General features: G+C 44.5%; 1 protein-coding gene across 3 annotated transcripts in view; it reads right to left on the bottom strand.

The window, feature by feature from the left end:
* Positions 1–300: 300 nt before the first annotated feature.
* Positions 301–24,469, bottom strand: part of METRNL (meteorin like, glial cell differentiation regulator) — a 72,944-nt gene continuing 48,775 nt past the window's right edge. For 2 of the 3 annotated variants that reach the window (XM_063961013.1, XM_063961012.1), the window contains exons 2-4: positions 10,953–11,341; positions 2,546–2,605; positions 301–1,186 (exon numbers count right to left, since the gene is read on the bottom strand). In XM_063961013.1, coding sequence (XP_063817083.1) covers positions 870–1,186; positions 2,546–2,605; positions 10,953–11,341 — 766 coding nt within the window. In that variant the 3' untranslated portion in view covers positions 301–869. Of the gene's footprint in view, positions 1,187–2,545; positions 2,606–10,952; positions 11,342–14,139; positions 14,489–24,469 lie in introns of those variants that run through there. The other variant, XM_063961014.1, reaches the window with a different exon arrangement.

Here is a 24,469-nt window from a genome sequence, read left to right as displayed (position 1 = left end):
GTGCGATAGCAAAGGCAGCACCACCGTCCTCACAGCCCTACAAATAATTGCTCCAATCTTGTAATGGCACACATTTGAGCATGCACTACATCCAACACTGGCATGTTAATTCACAGTGCTTCATCAATGGACACCTATAAATGTGCCCAAATTCACATATATTGATGCATCGCCAAGTCACACTTAATTTCTCCCACTCTTACTCGGTTTGCCACTAAATAGTTGTAATAAGTCATAATTAACAAAGAAACAAAACTTTACTTATTCAATTAAAATAAATGGGCAGAAAGTTCACACATACAAATTTAAGGGTAATTTATTTCACAACTTACAAGTCTGAGTAAAATGGCAGACTGCAATTGTACATTAAAAAATATACTTAAAAAAAACAAAAAAAAAACAAAAACATTATCCTCAGTCATTTCTTTCATAAGAAACATTCTTGAAAAAAAATTTACACCAAGCTTTTTACAAAGCATGTTAAAAACACATTGTCCACATCCGCACCATTTTCTACAGAATATGCCACATTGAATTGCTACACATTTCAAAAAGTCTTCAGACATTAGTAATAAAAAGGCAGTTTGTTCTCCTTAAGACTTGCAAAAGTCTTTACTTAAAAATAAAAAAAATAATAACTTAAGGTTTGCAAAATAAGACTTAAAAATGAGAGTCTTGTGCAGTAGCGTTTGTGGCTCGTACCTCCAACACATTAGTGTAACAGCATTTGCTGGCTGGGGGGGCAGCTCTCATTCCTTTCTACAGTCTTGATAATCACTAGTAATCCCTTCAGAGTATCTGCTGTACTTAAAGTGAACAGTCCCAACATCTGAAAGTTATGAGTAATCCAAACAAGGCAGCGATATCATTCAGTCCGTATTCATTTCACAAGGGTTTAATCCTTTATTTTTTGCTTCTAGATATATCCTTTGGAAGTCTCTGTATCGGGGTGCACAACCCAATCGGGGCTCCCCAAAGTGCATGCGTCCAGTGAACAAGAAGTCCCCCAATCCGGCTTTCACGCCACATTCTAAAGGCGTCCCAACATGTCCCTCCCAGCCCTGGCCACCTTTGCTGGGTAGAAATACCTTGCTTTTCTGTCTGTAAAGTCTAGCGACTGAAATATTTATAATGGATTCCTGTTCCTCAATGTCATTTTTTACTTCTGTGATGGAACCTTTGACAACTAGAGAGAAGGGAAAAAAAACAAACACCTGTCACACTTCATTCTAACAATATATTAAATAGTCTGAAAATTCATCAGTCATTTAAACACAGCTTTTTACAACTAATATTGCGATCCCGGAACCAAGTCATTTCATAGGCCGAATTCTCATGAATATAGGTACAGTCCACTGAATGCCTGCCTTGTTGTGCAATTCAAGAGACCTACATACTAAAACAATGATATTAAAAGCATAATTTTCTGATGAAATATTTCTGAATATCAATAGGAATCCTATGTTTGCACGCTAAATCTGGGTGATTAAAATGTAAAATGTTCCAAGTAGCAAAACTACAGTAAGCATATGTGCTGGTTGTGAATGTTCAGAAGAGGCCCACTAGGTTCTTTACAGTGCAAATATAGTGGCCCAGGAGGAATGTTGCAGTGATTGCAGGTACTATATGTATACAAGAAAAGTTTTTGTTGGCTTGGCTTTTGTTCTGCAGAAAAATGTTAACATATTTAGAATTAATTCAAGAACTTATTTAGAAGATGCAATCTTTTCTACACATTTTCTTGGTGCTAGTGTCTGCATCATATGGAACTCTGTTTTATTCAGGTTAGTTAGCAAACCAAAAAAAGCACACTAATGGGTAAAACCATGTGCACTGCAGGTGGGGCAGATGTAACAAGTGCAGAGAGAGTTATAGGCCCTACACACTGGCCGATCCGCCGCCGAGCTGCCCGACGGCGGATACGGCCAACCTGGCGGTGGGAAGGCAGTGACGGGGGGAGTGAAGTTTCTTCACTCCCCCGTCACACGGCTCATTAGAACTGCAGGCAAATATGGACGAGATCGTCCATATTGGCCTGCATGTACAGCCGACGGGGACCAGCGATGAACGAGCGCGGGGCCGCGCATCGTTCATCGCTGGAGCCTCCACACTGCACGATATGAACGTTATCTCGTTCATATCGTGCATTCATGTCGACCAGTGTGTAGGGCCCATTAGATTTGGGTGGGTTATATTGTTTATGTGCAGGGTAAATACTGTCTGCTTTATTTTTACACTGCAATTTAGATCTCAGTTTGAACACACCCCACCCAAATCTAACTCTCCCTGCACATGATATATCTGCAACCCCCCACCCCTCCCCTGCAATGCCACATAGTTTTGCCCATTAGTGTGCTTTTTTGGTTTGCTAACAAACCTGAATAAGGCCTTGTGTCGAGTCTTTGAAGATGCATGACAGAAGTGTTCCAGGATACGTCAGGCTTCTAAGAAAGTCACAGCAAATACTGGAACATTTTCTCATATGAATAACAGACAACATGGTAGGAAAATAGAAAGTGTAGAATTATAGACTATTGCTACTCACCAAAATCACTAATGCACACAGCTAGGAGGACTTCAGTGTCACTGCACGGCCGACAGGGATCTGAAATAAATAATAATAAATAATTAACGGACACAAAAATAAAATAAGCCCTTTGATTGTGTTTTGCAGCTATAGTAAGATTTGCTTCTTGTGGACTGTCCTATATTAAACATGGTAACATTTAATTTTGGGGAGTTGGGGGATTAATATGATGAGTATATCTAACATATAACCTGATGAAGCTGTGCCTATTGCACGATTACATGCATTACACAAACATGCATTGCAGCCATTTATGCTCTACAGGCATCAGCACCTAGTCTTCCAATTATCACTTTAAATAAAGAATCTGCAAATCATTTTTTGATGTGATTGATGATGTATTGGCCCCTTAATTCTCGGCCGGCTTGGTAAGCTAAATAAATGGAAAAGAAAGTTTGAGCAGGAGAATAACAGCGGTAACAAACTAGTGCAGCAGCTAAATATGACCTGAGTTAATTACACAAGCAGCTAAAACCTCACCCCAATTATTGGACATTTGAGCCTAGGTGTCCCAATCTCATTAGCATACATCTGATGTTGAGAATTACACAGATGCAGTTGCACGGAGCACTGAATTTCACAACTGGCGTTCAGCTTAAGCGCTCTGGAGTTTAATAACACTTTGCAAGTACACAAGGATTATTTGCTGAAATCATGCAAAGTATTTCAATCACCTGATGATGGAAGTGCAGTATAATACGCTGCCTGACTGGATTACACAGGATCCAGGCGGCAAACATCTTGCTAGGCAAACCCTATGCACAAATGACAAATACAACACTGCAGCAGGGCTGTCAAAAGGTGTGTGTATGTGACAGCCTTGTGGAGAGCGCAGAGGGAGGCAAGGCAGCTGTGTGGAACAGCTAAAAAAAAAAAAAAATGCCCTTCAATAATACACTTTGTACACAAGCAGGTCCCCAAAATTGCAGGTCACGACTTGCAAACAAACTTCATTGCTTAATGAAACCACAAGTCACTGAGCCCTGAGGACTCTCAGCACAAGTTGTATCAAGGATTGCAACAAATCATAGTATTGTCAAACCTAGTCTAAGTGGACAGTCCACAAAAATCCCATTATTCATTCAATTGCACAGCAATTAAACAGCATTAGATGATGCCATTTAAATTACACCTGCCACATTTACACAGTAGAGGGAACTATTTTGTGAGCTTAGAAATGCACCCAATCATTAAACCCGTAACATCACTGGAGGCCAGAAAGATGCCTAGGTAATATGCTTCATCAATGGTGTGGTCTTCGGAGGAACAACATATTCACATTAGATGCAATTAAACATTTTTTAGACCACTTGAAGCTAGTTAGACAGGTTTTTGCTTCCGAATAGCTGGACGCACAATTGGTAGGGGAACGGATGCTTCACAGGGACATAGCCACACTTTGTATTGTGTGACCATGTCCTGCTTATGTGTGCTTGCCACCATGCATGCAGACTGCCCCAATTTGGGACAAGAAAACATTGGGAGGTATGAAAATATATGGAGCAAGCCAGAATAATAACAGTAAACAGTCATAGAACGGAATCTGGACAAGTGTCAAATACAAGCTGCATTTGATGAAGGGCCATCAACAGGTTCAACTACCCTCAATGCATCCTTGTTGCAGTCTACAATGATTGCCCGATACAGAGATGCTTATCAGTGCATGTAGAACACACAGAAACAAGATACATGCTTTCATAGGTTTGGCTACACGGACTGCTAAAAACGGTTCTTTTCAAGTTCAGACAAGTCTCTCTGCCTATAAAAGATTGGTAGCATGCACAGCTGTAAGCATCTTTCAGGCCCAGATAGAAAGACCCTCAAGACAGTTGGACACAGAAAGTTGAACGCTGGAATACCAGCATGCAAATTTTATCTGGAAGAGACCAAAATCTCTTCTTAGGGTTATCCCAACAAGCTTCTATTCATTAGATTCAAAAGAGCAGCGTTTTATTGCATCTCAGGGGACTGTAATTCAACTAGTTTCAGGATAACACCGGCATTGTGCAGGTCAGCTGCTGAAACCTATGGGGAATTTCTTTAAAAAGATTCTGACAGTATCCTTAGGTAACCTGAAGCAGTGTCTTTGCAGAATGCTCCATGCACGCTGCTCAGCCCAGGAGATGGAATTACATCATTCTCTTCAATTTCCAGCTGCTATGAGCCATTTGCCCTCTGATCCTGATGTTAACTAGAATGTGGTGGTACCAACAACAGACCACACTTGTCGTCCAACATGATGTGAGAAATGGTCCTTCCGTGTACCAAAGCGATTTAAACTGGACAACTTGAAAGCTATTCACAAATATGTCCAAACCCCAAATTCACCACTGATTGAGAATCTAAAATAAAAACGAACAGTATAACGGAGAGCCGAATGGAGGTGTACTAAACCTAGAAGAGTGATAAAGTGATGGAGATAAAGTACCAGCCAATCAGCTCCTGTCATGTTACAAGCAGTGTTCGAAAAATGTCAGTTAGGAGCTGTCTCCAAGGCTTAGTACATCTACTCCTAGTTCTGCACTTGTTTAATGGCCACATACACCTGAACCTACGACACCTGCCAGCAAAAACAAATACGGTATGATCATTTTGATAAATAAAACAATTCTATTAGTAAATAAGAGGGTTGTGCTGTGGAGTAAGATGATAGAATGAGGGAACAGTAAAAAAGACTTATTTTAAATAGTCAATTTGTCTAAACCTACCTTAGACTACTGTATATATGAATCATAAGCCAATTTTAAATCACTTTAAAATAAGAGTGTCACATATCCTATAAAAGCAATATATGTTCAGTCCATGAAATGTCACAAACCACTAAGGAGCAAATATAGACAACTATTGGCCTTAATTGGAGTTTCAAAAAACAAAATATTGAAAGAAACAAAACAAAAAAAACAAACAAACCACCAAAACACTCAATTTAAACTTTTCTCCTAAAATAAAAATCAGATGATGCTAAGGCCCCTATAGCTGGTCAGTTTCCAGAATAGTGTACTCCCTTGTGTTTCGAAGTGAAATACTCGTTAGGTGGTTTTACAGTTGTGGAAACATTTATAAATGCACTTTGCTTTTGAATACAAGGTAGCCTAAACATGTTCCGTTTAGCAACACCAGTCCTGCTGAGATAAAGTGCTCAAAATGGAGTGGGAGAACAAAGAGGGGGTTGACTGGGTCCAATTCTTTTTAGCTATACGCTGCACTGATTTTACTTGATATGACAGGAGATAATGTGTTCAGTTTAACCTCCCTGAAGAGAAACCACAGCCCCCAGGACCAGACAAGTCAAATTACACAGTGCAGGAGGAGGATTAGGGAAAAAGAAGAAGAAATTGGAAAATCTTGACAGACTCCTTGAACACCAAAGGGGTTTTAAGGCTTAAACCCAGCTGCCCTTCCAATCACCTGACAGCTTACGGCTTTTGAAATCCTAAAGAGGAAAAATAGGGAGAGGGCAATTCATGACCAGTGTACCAAAGAAACCTTTTCTCTTATAGAGGTCTTTCTGTATAGGAATCTCCCACTTACAGCCTGTGCAAACTGCAATGGCCCAGATGTGTAAACTATTTCAAAATGAGAAAACACTAAATATTTTTGCTTGTAACATTAATAAATAGAATGCAGGCACTTGCCAAAACTGAAGATCTATAAACTTATGTTTCACTGGGAAAAATAACTTCTATGTTCTCCAGACTTCCAAGAGTTATAAGGAAATCTATTGTAAGGCTTGAAAGTAGAAAGCTATACATGAAGATTTGCAGAACACAGAAACTTGCATTTTGCTATATAACAAGTGTGTATTTAATATTAGATACTTTTACTTTTATGTTCTTGGAACAGGGAGGTATGGGGAAATAGAGGATGTTTCTGTGGCTGTTCTTTCTTGTTTTTGATCTTGCAACCACAAACTATACTCACATTTACAAGATAACGAAAAGCCTCTGTTTTTTTTGTTTTTTTGCTATGACAATGCACACAATAGTACACTAAATTGCCACTACAACTATACAATTAGGGATTAGAACCAATTCACAAAAGTCAATGCACCTTAATTTACCAATCTAATTGCAAGCAGTGCTCTCTCTGAACAGGCTACTCAGTACTATGTAGTATTGTGCTACTCCCTTGGGTAGCTGTTAAAAACACACACAAAAAAAATATATATAAAAACCAACTTCCTTCTGCCCAAAAAATAAAAATATAAAAATCACAGCCAACAACTCTGCTCCTAAATCCTTTATGTTTAGGCCATGGTCAGGCTTCAGGAATTAATGACTTGTCACAAACAGAGGAAACACACCGTAGATGTTTATCAACAGCTCCAGTGCATTCTAGTTCTTCAGAGCATCACAAGAGCTCATTCCTGGAACCTGTCTAGCCAGCAGCACTACTGCAACCATTAGATTCCATCACAAAAAAGGTTTTTTTTTTGCATTCTGGTAATAAGTCTAAAACTTTGGGTGTTTAGAACTGTGAGCTGGATACATGTACTTTATGGCAAAGGGTATTGGTTAACTAAAATAAAATATGAAATTCAAAAAATGTCCTGTTGAAATGACTGGGGCATGTGGGTCCTTTTAGTACGCAGCTGGTGTTGAGCTAAAAGCTAGAATTTACAGTATTTAAGATTTCTGCTCTATATCATTAAAAAAAGTCTTCTCAATTCTTAAAAAAAAAAAAAAAAAAAAAAAAAAAAAAAAAGAGGTGTTCCCATCTTTTGTCCTGTAGATGCAGTATACATAGGCTGTGTTGACTTAGGTAGTGTAGTATATATTCAATTCCTGTAGGGGTTGCAGTTTCCATTTAGTATTTACAGCAGTTTGATAAGTCACTACCTATAGCTATATAGGATATACTATAATCCAGTCGTTCCCAAATGGTATCTGGTCTATAGGCCGACAGGTTCAAATGGTCAATATGACAATGGTTGACACAGCTTTTCAAGTTTGTTTTTTTAAATTTTTTCATACTTTACCATCCAAGTGGACTACGACTGAGAATAGTCATGGTGAGCGAAGCGAGCCATGCAATGGGCCTCAGTGCACTAATTTGGGTTCCCCGTACTTTGACGGTGAAAACACCACAAAAAACCCCAAACAAAATGGTGTATCAACTATTTTCCATGTCAACCTTTTCATGTGTTGACCTTTTTCATTGTCTACCTCTTACTTGTCAACCTAATGATCCCGTCAACCTAATGATCCATACCTTTACCAAACTCAGTCCACAAGGAGCACTAATGGTCAAGGTGTTGAATATATCCATGGTCCAGCACAGGTGGTTAAGTCATACTGACTGGAAGTACTAATTAAGTCACCTAAGGCCATGCATGGATATACGTAAAACCTGTACCCTTACTGTTCCTTGAGGACTGAGTTTGGGAACCCCTGTTGTAGACCATTATAGCAACTAACACATAAATGGGAGAAAAAAAAAAAAAAAAAAAAGTGTACTATATATGGACTATATTTACATTTTTTTTCTTTTTACCATCCTACTGCAGACTCAGCAGTCCACATTAGGTAATATTGGTTTACTGTGTTCAGACAGCACAGGCTAGTTGCATTTAACTGGATGCCCCAACAAGACCTCAAAAGAAGCAGGCTTTTCCTACAGTGTCACGGTGTAAATTCTAACTCCGCCAATGGCTCCAAGAAGGACTTATTGTCACCAAGTCAGTTTCCTGGTAATATTATGGATCATAGCAGGAATAATAATAAAACACAAAAAAAAAAAATTATTAAGCAACTGATATTCTAGTTTTATTAGATTTTAGGAATGTTGCAGTTTATATGGAAGCTTGACAGGAAAATAAATAAAAAATTAAACAAGTTTAAAATGCCATAGTCTACATCAAAATAGATGCAGAAAGGTTACAAAATATGACATGGGGCATTGAAAATTTACCAGGAGATCTCACACAAAGGGACTGATTCCATGTATACCTGCCACTTATACATAGTTCAGGCAGCCATTTTATGGGCTGAACGGTGCACAAAATGATTGCCTTCAGTGTGACTAGGTAATGGTTGCCCTCAAGATTAATGACCCCTGCAGGACGTGAAGATTAAATTTAATAGACAAAATGCAGCACCCTTAGATACTCAGAGGCAGTAGTGAATGTGCCACTAGACACGTGCCTAGGGATGGCGCAGCCAGATAAGGGTGATGTGTCTTTTTTTTTTTCTTAATCATCGCGACTTATATTTTGCAACTGGTGGGGAGGATTTCAAAGGATAGTAAATTAAGTTGCAGGAGGTGGTGGGGGTGCAGTTAGGTCTGCTTTGGCAGTCTAGAGGTATTGGGACGTGCCCAGACATAAGGGGGGGCAAAGGGGGCAGTGACTTGATGGGGGCGACCAGCAATGTTGTACCTAGGGGCTGCCCAACAAGTAAATTCGCCCCTGCAAAGAAGCACATGCGAGGGAGATGGTAAACTCATGCTGACATTTAAGGACTCTCCAGTTGAGCCACTTCCTCAAGTAAGAAACTACAATTTTGACACAGGAGATTAATCAGTTACTTGTAATGTGTTACCAATAAGTTTCCATTAGGGAAATGCATTGGAGGCAGCCAAGGACGTCAAATGTCCTTTACCAAAAAGGTCATCTGTGGAATAAAATGTGTCCATGTCTGAGCTAATTTGATCAGAAATTTAAAAATAAACAATTTTTTTTCCCCATTGCTGTCAAATCTGGTCACGGGTGTGTGGGGGGGGGTGTGTGTGGGGGGGGGGGGGGGGGGGAAAGAAGATAGGGGCATTTTATCACATATATGAGACTTAAGTAGAAGTACAGTATGTTCGGATTAAGGGTAATACAGACTGAGAACACAAAGGGGTCGATTCTATTCGGCAACTTAAGAATAGCGCCGGGAATTAGCTCCCGACGCTATTCAATTCAGCTGCTAGTGACCCGCAATTGTCGGGAATTCTTCTCTCATCCCCGGGGGATGAGAGAAGAAACCCGACAAAAGTGCTGCCTCGCGGCCGGCGCGAGGCTGATTCTGTCGGGAATCAGCATCGCCGCGGGTAGTTAAGTCGGAGAATGCCCGTTCTCCCGACAAAACTACCTGTTAAGTCGGCGAGAACGGGACATCGCCGACTTAACTGGACCTGAATTGAATAGCGTCGGGAGCTAATTCCCGGCGCTATTCTTAAGTTGCCGAATAGAATCGACCCCAAAGATAGCTGCTGGCTCAGAGATGGTGTATTCCTGTGGGCCTAATTAGTGGCGCTACCTAATATTTCTCAATGTTTGTTCCAAGTAAATGGATAGGCTACATTGCATTCTCATGAATATTGGTCCAGCCCACAAAATGGTTGCCAATGCTTTTTGTAAGTAAAAGGTCTACTTTAAAAGTTACATATTGTATCTAAATAGAATATAAAGCTTCTGTAAGAAAACAGGTGGCCACTTAACCCACGTTGTAAGTATAACCAGAAGATGATTACTTCAGAAGACATATCCAAGTTCTTATTCTGCCAAAAAAAATTGTAATGATTCTCCTGATTTGGTCCACAGGTGTGTCACACAACCAGACACTCTGTTCTATTTACTTTGTTTAGATTCTATAAATTACTAGTACTCAACTGAGTCAGACACTCTGGGGAGGCTCCGCCAAACTCAGCAGCTATAATCAGTGTATTACCAACTTGCTGTACTTCATAAGCCAGAATTACGGCTATTAAAGTATTTCAAAACTGGGTGTATGCAATGTTGTAAACACCATCACACATAATTAAATGGGGATGAGCAGAGTTATTACAACTAGTCATTCACAGCAACCAATCACCACGTAACATTTATCCCATAGCTTATGACTTTGGAGGAATCACCATTTAACGCTGTAATCAGATTGTCTACTAATCAGGAAGTAAACTAGTTTGCAAAAACATTGTAAAAAAAAAAAAAAAAAAAAAAGGCAAAAGAAAAAGGAAGTATGCAGATAAACACCCAAAACAACATATGCCAGGTATTCCACAGACATGTCACTTGTCTACTTTCCTGTCACCTAAATTGTTCAAAGCATGGAACCCAGTTCTATTTGTAAGTAAATGAAATTGATAAATATTTAAAATTGCTGATATTCCAGGGACAGAAAAAGCTGAATTAGTAATATGCTTGTTTCTTTTAAGTCGCAAAGAAAAAAAAAAAAAATTTTTTCCAGAAAAACCACTTGCAGCATTAAACAAATATTTTCCAGCTTCCACAGCGCCACCTACCATACACACAGCATATTGCAATAGACAGAAAAATATCACTGCCTCTAGACTTCTCTTTTGGGAGGCATTGAGGGTGCAAAGGAATAAAATCCCTACAAGCAATAGTGTGTGTGTGTGTGTGTCTTCAATCTTTCCTTACCAGAAACGGTGTGTAAATCCGAGAGCGTCCTCTGGCTTATAAGCTCATACTGGAAACCAGTGATTTTACGGCTAATGTCCAGTTGTGGTGTAGCCTCAATAAACAAGCCTCCTTGGTCCAGGCTAAAGCAGTAGACCTTGTGAGGGATTTCATCCCCATCCCGCAATAAAAGCTTAAGTTCTCCAGTTTTTTCTAAATAAATATTGGCTCCTTTGGAGTCTTTGAAAGGCTTTACACAAACAGTCAAGTGCTTGTTGGCAGAGGTCAAGGTGTTGGGCCGCAGGTTGACTATTAAAGCTCCTGTGGGGTATAGCCATTCCACTGAACCTTCTGAACATCGGAGATAAACCTGTTCAACGTCCTTCTTGTGAGCCTCATGAGACAACCCACTAAGTAAAGAGAAGGGAAAAAGAAGGCATTAAAAATGGTTTCCCTTAAAAGATCACTAATATTCTACTAGAAAATCATGACTGACTTGGGTTTTCAGAAACAAATATCGAACAGCCTGCAAACAAAACATATTGCAAATATTTTTTATTCTTGTAATAATGGTTACTGACTGTCCTCTTCATAATTTTAAGAAACAATATCGTCTGCTAGAAGCCGGACAACTTTATTATAGTAATTACCAAACAAAAACATTCCAAATTGTTCTTTATACAGCATAGTTTGGGACACATATGGGCCCAACCATAACAGTACAAGGTGACCGGGCCCTGCCCACTAAAGCTTGCAATCATGTGATTAAAACAGCTTTGTTGTAGTTAGATAATATCAGTCAGCTGGAGTAATCTTTTCTCAGTGAGAGGTTCAGAACCAGACCATTGTTATAGAACCAGCTCTGTACATAATGAAGAAATGTTTATCTTTTTAGAGTAACAGTAGCATGCTGTGTAATGTTTTGTGTACTGATCCATGTGATTTGTTTACCACCCCCACCCCCATACTGTGCCTTCAAAGCGGTGTAAGTGCAGGCTTCAATCACTCACACACACAAGATTTACCAAGATCTAGGTCTATATGTTTTTAATTATAAAGTGAATATCTGAAAACAGGTCTCAACTGCAATGGCAAAACCACTGAAGGTATGTTGCAATTTACCACTGATGAGTAAATGAGTAGCTCAGAAGCCTGAAGCGCTTCTACCTAGCTAGGTAGGTCACGAAAGATCTTGCCCACATACAAACTTCGTTTTCAATTCACCGAGAATACAACTGTTTAGGTACAAAGAAAACTGTAATTATTATATTATGATAAAAAGTTATAAAAAAATGGTTTCAGAACACTGGATGTCACCCACATACACAATAAGGCATTATGTGAGTTGAACAAAAATTAATGAGGTACTGCATTCCCAAACACGCTCCTCATCCCCTACCCACTAATAGTCCAGGTTTTAAAGATATCCATGCTTAAGCACAGATGATTAAACCAAAATGACTGATGTACTAATGAAGTCACCTGTACGCATGCATGGATATCCTTAAAACCTCGACTGTTAGTGGGGGGGAGGGTGACACTAGCTAGTTAGGTAAGAGAGAGAATGGTGGTTCCATTCCTTAAAATGTTTGTGTGCAGGTATAACGTTAACTTTATCGCATGTTTTCTTCATCTCAGGTTTAATAAGAGGTTTTCCCTTCAATAGCACATAGGCAGACTGCAGGCATTGTCTGTACGGGATCCGGACTGAAAGTCGACAGTAACTAGGTCGACCACTATTGGTCGACAGTAACTAGGTCGACAGGGTGTCTAGGTCGACAGGGTCTTTAGGTCGACATGTTCTAGGTCGACAGGTCAAAAGGTCGACATGAATTTTTCACAATTTATTTCTTTTTTTGAACCTTTTCATACTTAACGATCCATGTGGACTACGATTGGAACGGTAATCTGTGCCGAGGGAAGCGAAGGCACCATGCCCGAAGCATGGCGAGCGAAGCGAGCCATGCGAGGGTACGCGGTGCACTAATTGGGGTTCCCGGTCACTCTACGAAGAAAACGACACCAAAATAACATTAAAAACTCATGTCGACCTTTTGACCTGTCGACCTAGACACCCTGTCGACCTAGACATTGTCGACCTAGTTACTGTCGACTTTCAATACCACACCCGTCTGTACAGAGTAACAGAGAGAACAGCTCCGAGGGTGCAGCCATCCGGGCGCAAGACAGGGGCACAGTCATCTCGCACATACACTAGCCCCCATATCACAGTGCCTATTCTCTGCCTACTACACTGGCCTCACAGCGGACAGCAGCGTGTCACTTGTAAACCAATGTCTATGAGAAGGAGCGATGGAACTTGAGACAGTCAGAGCTCTCTCTCTCACACTACACAGAGAGTACTGTAGGTGTATTCCCGGCACAGAGGCGGCTCCATTGTGGCCGCTGAACATCTGACCATCAGCTGTCTCCAGTCCCTGGGCTAAGATCAGGCGAACCTTTTGCTGAAAACCCCACAGACAACCTTTGCCTGCCATCAGCTGCAGGTTACACGGCGCGGAGGGAGGGGAAGCTGCGTGAATGACTTTATTGTGTCTTGCGGAATAGTCAGTCCCCTGCTGACATGTAACCTCTGGAGCCCGGACTGCAGCCGGGTGGGTGAGGCTGCCGCAGACATACTCTCACAGCCTGAGGGCAATCATTCCAATAGTGCGGGCAACCTGCAGCCCCATAGCGGGTGTCTGGGACTTGTAGTTCTACAAGAGATTAGCATCTACAGGCTGCCTGAGTCTTGCCTATATACTTTTTTTTTTTTTGCAAACCGAGAAATCCCAGTACTACAAAGTATGTAACAAGTCTGTGATACAAGATCTGTCACTCTGAACTTGACTCCCCCTCCCGCCCCGCTCCCGGGCACACACGGGATCCATAGTACATAGGAGCGCTGTAATCACGCATTGCCATCTCACTCAGGTCAGCGATACATAATCATTACACACTCCGCTGAATGTAAAGCCAAGCTGCGGCTCTGACCAACATTACATCGCACTCTTGGGACCAGCGCTTATTAGGAGTGTAATTACAGGTACTGGAGTCTAACCACTTGGATCTTATACAAGAGACAGTACTGTGCCAAAGTCTCATTTCCCTTGCCAGGGTTCCATATACATAGAACCTCTTTAGAAGGATGAGAAGACGGCCAGTGCTTGCCACAGAGATCCTGCAGCATAAGGGTGAGCTTCCTTACCTTCCTTTCCAATTGCACATGTCGCTGGAGTACTGCAGAGAGGTCCCTCTGCCCATCACTATCACCATGAACACGCTCAGTAGGACTCTCCTTAACATGTTTGCAGCCACAGCAAAGCAATGGAAAAATAAGTCTTATATGAAGGCTAGGCAGTAATCCAGGTGGGAAGCGAAAGGGCAGCGTCAGGAGATGAGGACATTGCTCACATCAGAATAAAACAGTTATCCAGGAACTCCCAAGATTGCTCTCCCCATCACTAGGGACGGGCAGACCTCACACAGCAGACACAGAAACTCCTCCAGCAGCAGCTCCCTCTGCACTGACTCTCTCCAGCAAGAGCGCTCAGCAGAGCACGCAGGCCCCGCCCACAGGGGGTGTGGCGAGAAAGGGGCGTGATACAAAGTTGTGTCCACAGTCAGCCCATCACTGCTTTCCCTATAGAACTCATCATCACACGCTGACTACAGCAAGTACCCTAATCGGGGCTGCGTTTATAGCTATGGCCTGCCTTCTATGACATTATTTATTAATCTCGCTGTGCAGTATGATTTAATGACTTCAGGAAATAACTTTATGTTGCAATTAAAGTGTTTTCTAGTGATTTTAGTTAATTTACTAATCCTGAACCAAAATCAAAGTATAGAAAGGAAGAAAAAGGAAGCCTGCCTTCTTCTATTTATCATCACTTACAAACGTATACACATTCTCAAATATTTACATTTGTGTAATACATGTGACTATTATAAAGTGTTTTCATATCCTACTTGAAGTGGTTTTTAACCCCTGACCTAGAGAACTAGAAAGATGCTGACTGTCCTTTGCCATCTTTTAGTAAAAGTACATTACATACTGTAGCACGTGACATTGAAATCAAATCAATCAATGAATTGGCAAGAAAATAGCACTGTTACAATATCATAGAACATTCTTTACATACAGCACAGTACATTCCACATCAAGAAGTATAATTGCAACATTGGGATTGTAGGTCTGTCTGCGTATTTCCCATTAACACACCTGTATGTTTAGATTCTTATTGCAATGCATTGTAAATAAGTGTTATCCAGTTTCGTTCTACTAAAGTTAGAGAAACTGTGCCCGGGAGAGCTGACAGTACACGGAAAGGATTTTGGAATCCAGGGCAAGACTCATACCAGTCACACCAATCACACCGTATAACTTGTGATAAACGTACCCAGTTAACAGTATGAACAACAACGGAGCATCAGATCAACCCTGATGCAACCAAACATAACCCTTATGTAAGCAATAACTATATACAAGTATTGCAGAAGAAGTCCGCACTTGGGACGGGTGCCCAGCATCCACTACGGACTACGAGAAATAGATTTACCGGTAAGTAAAATCTTATTTTCTCTAACGTCCTAGTGGATGTTGGGTACTCCGTAAGGACCATGGGGATTATACCAAAGCTCCCAAACGGGCGGGAGAGTGCGGATGACTCTGCAGCACCGAATGAGCAAACACAAGGTCCTCCTCAGCCAGGGTATCAAACTTGTAAACTTTGCAAAAGTGTTTGAACCTGACCAAGTAGCCGCTCGGCAAAGCTGTAATGCCGAGACCCCTCGGGCAGCCGCCCAAGAAGAGCCCACCTTCCTTGTGGAGTGGGCTTTTACTGATTTTGGAAACGGCAATCCAGCCGCAGAATGAGCCTGCTGAATCGTGTTACAGATCCAGCGAACAATAGTTTGCTTTGAAGCAGGAGCACCAAGCTTGTTGGATGCATACAGGATAAACAGCGGGTCAGTTTTCCTGACTCTAGCCGATCTGGCTACATAAACCTTCAAAGCCCTGACAACATCTAGTAACTCGGAATCCTCCAAGTCACGAGTAGCCACAGGCACCACAATAGGTTGGTTCATATGAAAGGATGACACAACTTTTGGCAGAAATTGTGGACGTGTCCGCAATTCTGCCCTGTCCATATGGAAAACCAGATAGGGGCTTTAATGTGACAAAGCCGCTAATTCTGACACACGCCTAGCTGAAGCCAAGGCTAATAGCATGACCACCTTCCACGTGAGAAATTTTAACTCCACGGTTTTGAGTGGCTCAAACTAGTGTGACTTCAGGAAACTCAACACCACGTTAAGATCCCAAGGTGCCACTGGAGGCACAAAAGGAGGCTGAATATGCAGCACTCCCTTTACAAACGTCTGGACTTCCGGAAGAGAAGCCAGTTCTTTTTGAAAGAAAATGGATAGGGCCGAAATCTGGACCTTAATGTAACCCAATTTTAGGCCCAAAGTCACTCCCGACTGTAGGAAGTGAAGGAAACGGCCCAGTTGGAATTCCTCCGTAGGAGCATTCCGGGCCTCACACCAAGCAACATATTTTCGCCATATACGGTGATAAAGTTTAGCCGTCACGTCCTTCCTAGCCTCTATCAGCGTAGGAATAACCTCATCCGGAATGCCTTTTTCCGCTAGGATCCGGCGTTCAACCGCCATGCCGTCAAACGCAGCCGCGTTAAGTCTTGGAACAGACAGGGCCCCTGTTGCAACAGGTCCTGTCTTAGAGGCAGAGGCCATGGGTCCTCTGTGAGCATTTCTTGCAGCTCTGGATACCAAGTTCTTCTTGGCCAATCCGGTACAATGAGTATTGTTCTCACTCCTCTTTTTCTTATGATTCTCAGCACCTTGGGTATGAGAGGAATAGGAGGAAATACATAAACCGACTGGAACACCCACGGTGTCACTAGTGCGTCTACAGCTATCGCCTGAGGGTCTCTTGACCTGGCGCAATACCTCTGTAGCTTTTTGTTGAGGCGGGATGCCATCATGTCCACCTGTGGCAGTTCCCACCGCCTTGCAATCTGCGCGAAGACTTCTTGATGAAGTCCCCACTCTCCCGGGTGGAGGTCGTGCCTGCTGAGGAAGTCTGCTTCCCAGTTGTCCACTCCCGGAATGAACACTGCTGACAGTGCTCTTACGTGATTCTCCGCCCAGCGAAGAATTCTGGTGGCTTCCGCCATCGCCACCCTGCTCCTTGTGCCGCCTTGGCGGTTTACATGAGCCACTGCGGTGATGTTGTCTGACTGAATCAGCACCGATTGGTCGCGAAGCAGGGTCTCCGCTTGACTTAGGGCGTTGTATATGGCCCTTAGTTCCAGGATGTTGCTGTGAAGGCAAGTCTCCTGACTTGACCACAGACCTTGGAAATTTCTTCCCTGTGTGACTGCCCCCCACCCTCGGAGGCTTGCATCCGTGGTCACCAGGACCCAGTCCTGAATGCCGAACCTGCGGCCCTCGAGAAGGTGAGCAATCTGCAGCCACCACAGAAGAGACACCCTGGCCCTGGGGGATAGGGTGATCAGCCGATGCATCTGTAGATGTGATCCGGACCACTTGTCCAACAGATCCCATTGAAAGGTCCTCGCATGGAACCTGCCGAAGGGAATGGCCTCGTATGATGCCACCACCTTTCCGAGGACTCGCGTGCAGTGATGCACCGACACCTGTTTTGGTTTTAATAGGTCTCTGACCAGTGTCATGAGCTCCTGAGCCTTCTCCATCGGGAGATAAACCCTCTTCTGGTCTGTGTCCAGAATCATGCCCAGGAAGGGCAGACGAGTCGTAGGAATCAACTGCGACTTTGGAATATATTCAGAATCCAGCCGTGCTGTTGTAACACTTCCCGAGAGCGTGCTACGCTAATCAGCAACTGCTCTCTGGTATCATGACTGTGGTTTTGTGAACCCGGTGTTAGTGAAGTCTGTGCGGGCGACTGGAGGATTATATGAATACTACCACTGACCTGGTTTGGGAGTGTTGTGAACTCGGGGTTTCTTACGGTGACTGGGAAGAGGAACCGCAGCAAAGATGGCCGAATCTAGGTTCTCCTCATGCAGGATTAGGTCGGCAGACAGGAGGCACGTGTGGACGCTGAAGGTCTCCTGAAAGACAGAACTGGAAAGGTGCTGATGAATCAGTGAAGATACCAGGTACAACTGTGCTAAAGTGCACTGTTGCTTGGAGACACTGAGATGCTTGGAGAAACTAAAGTGCTAGGAGGCGCGGAGGCGCTTGGAGACACTGAGGTACTAGGAGGCACGGAAGTGCTTGGACGTACTGAGGTGCGTAGAGACACTGGGGTGCGTAGAGACACTGGGGTGCGTAGAGACACTGGGGTGCGTAGAGACACAGAGGTACTGGAGGCACGAGGTGCTGAGGCACGGGATGCTGAAAGCACAGAGGCACGGAAGTGCTTGGACGCACTGAGGTGCTTGGAGGTACTGGGGTGCGTAGAGACACTGGGGTGCGTAGAGACACTGGGGTGCGTAGAGACACTGGGGTGCGTAGAGACACGGAGGTGCTGGAGGCACGGGATGCTGAAAGCACAGAGGTACTGGAGGCACGGAAGTGCTTGGACGCACTGAGGTGCTTGGAGGTACTGGGGTGCGTAGAGACACTGGGGTGCGAAGAGACACTGGGGTGCGTAGAGACACTGGGGTGCGTAGAGACACTGGGGTGCGTAGAGACACTGGGGTGCGTAGAGACACTGGGGTGCGTAGACACACTGGGGTGCTGGAGGCACGAAGATGCTGGGGGGAACGGAGGTGCTGAGGCACGGGGTGCTGAAAGCACGGAGGTACTGAGGCACGGGATGCCGAAAGCACAGAGGTACTGGAAGCACGAGGTGCTGAGTCACGGAGATGCTGGAAGCACGGAGGTACTGAGTCACGGAGATGCTGGAAGCACAGAGGTACTGAGTCACGGAGATGCTGAAAGCACGGAGGTACTGAGGCACTGAGGTACTGAGTCACGGAGATGCTGGAAGCACGGAGGTGCTGAGGCACGGGATGCCGAAAGCACAGAGGTACTGGAAGCACGAGGTGCTGAGTCACGGAGATGCTGGAAGCACGGAGGTACTGAGGCACGGAGGTACTGAGTCACGGAGATGCCAGAAGCACGGAGGTACTGAGTCATGGAGATGCTGGAAGCACGGAGGTACTGAGACACGGAGGTACTGAGTCACGGAGATGCTGGAAGCATGGAGGTACTGAGTCACGGAGATGCTGGAAGCACGGAGGTACTGAGGCACGGAGGTACTGAGGCACGGAGGTGCAGAGACACAGAAGCCACAGGGATACGGGAGCTCTGGAGATCACAACTACAACAGCAGTAAAACTGAAACACGACAGCTGTGGTTTTTAGTGGAGAATACGGAATTCAGTACTGTGCCTTTAAATTGAGACTCATGGAAATGGTGAAATCAATGGCAACACAAAAGTAAACCAAACGGTAACAAGGGAACAGAGTTTCTACAGGAACTTAGGTACAAAGATTACCTTTAGAGAGCTCAGCTTGAAGACTCACACAAAGCTGTGTGTGACACGAGGAACTGGCCCAGTTTCTAACTCAGCCTCCTGATTTATACTTCCTGGTCCTTGGTGATTGGTGAGCAGGATTAGGTGATGCAGAGAGTCTCAGGCTGGCAAAGGATTGAACAACTCTGGGTCAGGTGAACAGTCACTGTCATGTGACTACTCTAGCCAAGGCTGTGATGTAGAATGAGGCCTAGCAGGCCGAGAGAACACTGAAGCCTGAACTTCTGCAAAACACAGGATGCTTGCTTTTAGACCTAAAGTTCAGATTACTGAATTCAGCCTCACACAGGAGATCACCACAGGTGGAGCTAATTAACTATTACCTCTCAGGCAGAGAACTCAGGAAAACTCATAGTGCTGACAAGCTGTTTAACTCCGTGAGTGAAAAGACACAGGATCCAGGACAGATGGCAGGGGTAAGTCACCAAATATAAAACCTACAGTCAGGATTGTGACAGTATCCCCCTCTTCAAGGGTGGACTCCGGACACCCATCTTGAATCTTAGAGGAACTTGATGAATAACTTGTACACAAAGCTTCTAAAAAAGTGGAAACCAGAGGGTCCAGAAACAAAACTTAAGCTGGATTCTTTAGAAGTCTTCCTGATCTTCATCTTCAGAACAGGTAGACCATCCATCATTGACAAAACTGGAATTTCCTTCATCTGAAAGGACTGAGGAATAAACTGTAGAAGGTTTCTTTCCTAGATTAGTAGTACGAGAGGATTGTGCTTTTGAAGCTAGCACTCCACTGAGGCTTAAATTAATTCTTGTTCTATAGTGAGGACTTTTCATACCGAGACCTGTAGAGTTTTTTGGTAATTCTGGATCCTCTTCATGCGTTAAAGTGTAACAGGAACGAATGGGACCTCCCAGGAAAGGAGTAGAATCATGAACTGAATCAAATTCAGAGTCTGAGTCCAAGTCTATTGGAAGATACCAGTCTTCTTTGGGAGTAACTACATCCGTTTTGTAAGCTGCATTAACAAGTTCAGAATAACACAAGGAACTTGGAGTGGAATCAATGGAAACATAACCAACTCTTAAATCAACAGGCTGTTGTCTTTGTACAGTTCCCCAATTCTTGGCATCACTGAAATTCTTAAGGTATTGGTTCATCAAGGCATTATCTTGCTCAGAAAGCGAGGAGTCAAAAAACGGAGCATTGGCTGAATGTTCAGAAGACTGAGTGGAGGATGAAATTGGACTCAAGGAAACAGATGTCACTGAAACATTAGACTGAGGTACACATTCAGACATTAGGTCAATAGCCTTGGTATTTTTTTTTTACTTTAGATGCTACAGCAGAATTATCCCGACATTGATGAGAAAATATCCTTTCTGAAGTTGCCTCACTGGAATCCTCAAATGAGACTGAAAAGTCACTTGAAATCTCATTCTGGATGGTGATGCTAGTAATTTCCCCTGAAGCTGCGACACTCGCGTCTGCGGCAAATGACTCTGATGACTGGATTGAGAAAGCAACATCAGTATCCTTCTCAGCAATATTAGTCTGATGTCCTTTATCCGAATCAGCAGATGGAACATTAGGTTGCTCAGACAAGCTTAGGGACAAAGCTGAGAAAACTGTACTCAGATCGGTATCCGGCTCTGTAGCACATTCAGACTTTAAGTGAGTAGCCTTGGGAATTTTCTTGACTTTGGTGGCTACAGCAGATTTATTCTGACATTGATGAGAAGATGTATTAGATTTCCCTGCAGAAGTTGTGGACTCAAAGCTGGAAGACGAGGAAACAGAATCAGAGACAGACTGAAGTCTAATTTTAGAACTAGATGGTGGAAGTCCTTTACTGGGACCAACTGACAAAAGTTCTTTACTCGGACCAATGCTTGGAATCGGTTTGAGTCCAGATGAGTTTGAACAGACTGAAACTGGAGAAATCTCTGGCTGGACGAGTAGGACTGGATTAGATCCGAGGATACTTGAATTGGCTGGAGCCAAAGGAGACTGACCAGGCTGGTCCTGGAGTATCGATGGACCGGCAGGAGCCCCCTCTTCACGGGGCTGGGCTGAGGCAAGAGCCCCTACTTCACGGGGCTGGGCTGAGGCAAGAGCCCCCACTTCACGGGGCTGGGCAGCACTCTGTAGACTCTCTGGCTGGGCAGCACTCTGTAGACTCTCTGGCTGGGCAGCACTCTGTAGACTCTCTAGGGCTGGACCCTTTGAACCCCTCACAGGGGCTGGAGATACGGACGCCCCTCCTGGGGCTAGACACTCTGAAGATGCCCCTCCTGGGGCTGGACACTGAAGACGCCCCTCCTGGGGCTGGACACTCTGAAGACGCCCCTCCTGGGGCTGGAGACACGGACGCCCCTCCTTGGGCTGAAGACACGGACTCCTCTGTGACTCTAAATGGCTTAAACATTCTTCTCTGGACACCCAACTTGGGATAAGGTCTTTTAATCACCGGACCCCAGTCATAAATTTGAGTCTCTTTCAGAGTAGCCATCTTGATACCCCCGTCAGCAGTAGCAGGATCGGCTACTGTGGATGACTTGTAGACATGAGCATTGTGATACTGAGATTTGTCACCATTCCCTGGCTTACGAAGAATGCAGTCTTTAACAAAATGACTGGAATTTCCACAGTAAAGACAGAGGTGTAGCTCCCTACGCCGCTGACGTTCAGCTTCAGAGAGTTTGGGCCGTGGATAGCTCTGATGAACAACTTTTCCTTGTACAGAGGAAGAGACTCTATTAACTGGATGGGACAAAACAGGATCAACAACGTTGGTAGTATTCCTGAAGAGATCAGGCATCACAGAAAGAATACTAGACAAAAGTTCCTGTAACTGTAATAACATCTGGAAGAAAATCTGCAGTTGGTCAGGAGTCTTAGTGCAGAAGGTCAGAGAATCTCTGGAGAAAGAATTCCGCTGCAGACACTGTGCTAATTGATGCTGAGTCGACTCCAGACCTTCCAAGCGTCCTGCAATATTGCTTAGGAGGTCTTGCGTCAGACAACCACTTTCAGCCGGGTCCATGTGGCCAGTTCCTACTATCATGACTGTGGTTTTGTGAACCCGGTGTTAGTGAAGTCTGTGCGGGCGACTGGAGGATTATATGAATACTACCACTGACCTGGTTTGGGAGTGTTGTGAACTCGGGGTTTCTTCCGGTGACTGGGAAGAGGAACCGCAGCAAAGATGGCCGAATCTAGGTTCTCCTCATGCAGGATTAGGTCGGCAGACAGGAGGCACGTGTGGACGCTGAAGGTCTCCTGAAAGACAGAACTGGAAAGGTGCTGATGAATCAGTGAAGATACCAGGTACAACTGTGCTAAAGTGCACTGTTGCTTGGAGACACTGAGATGCTTGGAGAAACTAAGGTGCTAGGAGGCGCGGAGGCGCTTGGAGACACTGAGGTACTAGGAGGCACGGAAGTGTTTGGACGTACTGAGGTGCTTGGAGGTACTGGGGTGCGTAGAGACACTGGGGTGCGTAGAGACACTGGGGTGCGTAGAGACACGGAGGTGCTGGAGGCACGGGATGCTGAAAGCACAGAGGCACTGGAGGCACGGAAGTGCTTGGACGCACTGAGGTGCTTGGAGGTACTGGGGTGCGTAGAGACACTGGGGTGCGTATAGACACTGGGGTGCTGGAGGCACGAGGTGCTGAGGCACGGGATGCTGAAAGCACAGAGGTACTGGAGGCACGGAAGTGCTTGGACGCACTGAGGTGCTTGGAGGTACTGGGGTGCGTAGAGACACTGGGGTGCGAAGAGACACTGGGGTGCGAAGAGACACTGGGGTGCGAAGAGACACTGGGGTGCGTAGAGACACGGAGGTGCTGGAGGCACGAGGTGCTGGAGGCACGAAGATGCTGGGGGGAACGGAGGTGCTGAGGCACGGGGTGCTGAAAGCACGGAGGTACTGAGTCACGGAGATGCTGGAAGAACGGAGGTGCTGAGGCACGGGATGCCGAAAGCACAGAGGTACTGGAAGCACGAGGTGCTGAGTCACGGAGATGCTGGAAGCACGGAGGTACTGAGTCACGGAGATGCTGGAAGCACGGAGGCACTGAGGTACTGAGTCACGGAGATGCTGGAAGCACGGAGGCACTGAGGCACTGAGTCACGGAGATGCTGGAAGCACGGAGGTACTGAGGCACTGAGTCACGGAGATGCTGGAAGCACGGAGGTGCTGAGGCACGGGATGCCGAAAGCACAGAGGTACTGGAAGCACAAGGTGCTGAGTCACGGAGATGCTGGAAGCACGGAGGTACTGAGGCACGGAAGTACTGAGTCACGGAGATGCCGGAAGCACGGAGGTACTGAGTCACGGAGATGCTGGAAGCACGGAGGTACTGAGACACGGAGGTACTGAGTCACGGAGATGCTGGAAGCACGGAGGTACTGAGTCACGGAGATGCTGGAAGCACGGAGGTACTGAGGCACGGAGGTGCAGAGACACAGAAGCCACAGGGATACGGGAGCTCTGGAGATCACAACTACAACAGCAGTAAAACTGAAACACGACAGCTGTGGTTTTCAGTGGAGAATACGGAATTCAGTACTGTGCCTTTAAATTGAGACTCATGGAAATGGTGAAATCAATGGCAACACAAAAGTAAACCAAACGGTAACAAGGGAACAGAGTTTCTACAGGAACTTAGGTACAAAGATTACCTTTAGAGAGCTCAGCTTGAAGACTCACACAAAGCTGTGTGTGACACGAGGAACTGGCCCAGTTTCTAACTCAGCCTCCTGATTTATACTTCCTGGTCCTTGGTGATTGGTGAGCAGGATTAGGTGATGCAGAGAGTCTTAGGCTGGCAAAGGATTGAACAACTCTGGGTCAGGTGAACAGTCACTGTCATGTGACTACTCTAGCCAAGGCTGTGATGTAGAATGAGGCCTAGCAGGCCGAGAGAACACTGAAGCCTGAACTTCTGCAAAACACAGGATGCTTGCTTTTAGACCTAAAGTTCAGATTACTGAATTCAGCCTCACACAGGAGATC

Source organism: Pseudophryne corroboree, chromosome 3, assembly GCF_028390025.1.
Source record: "Pseudophryne corroboree isolate aPseCor3 chromosome 3, aPseCor3.hap2, whole genome shotgun sequence".
Lineage (NCBI taxonomy): Eukaryota > Metazoa > Chordata > Amphibia > Anura > Myobatrachidae > Pseudophryne > Pseudophryne corroboree.
Note: the sequence above shows the minus strand (reverse complement) of the source record. Positions and strands in the feature narration are given on the sequence as shown.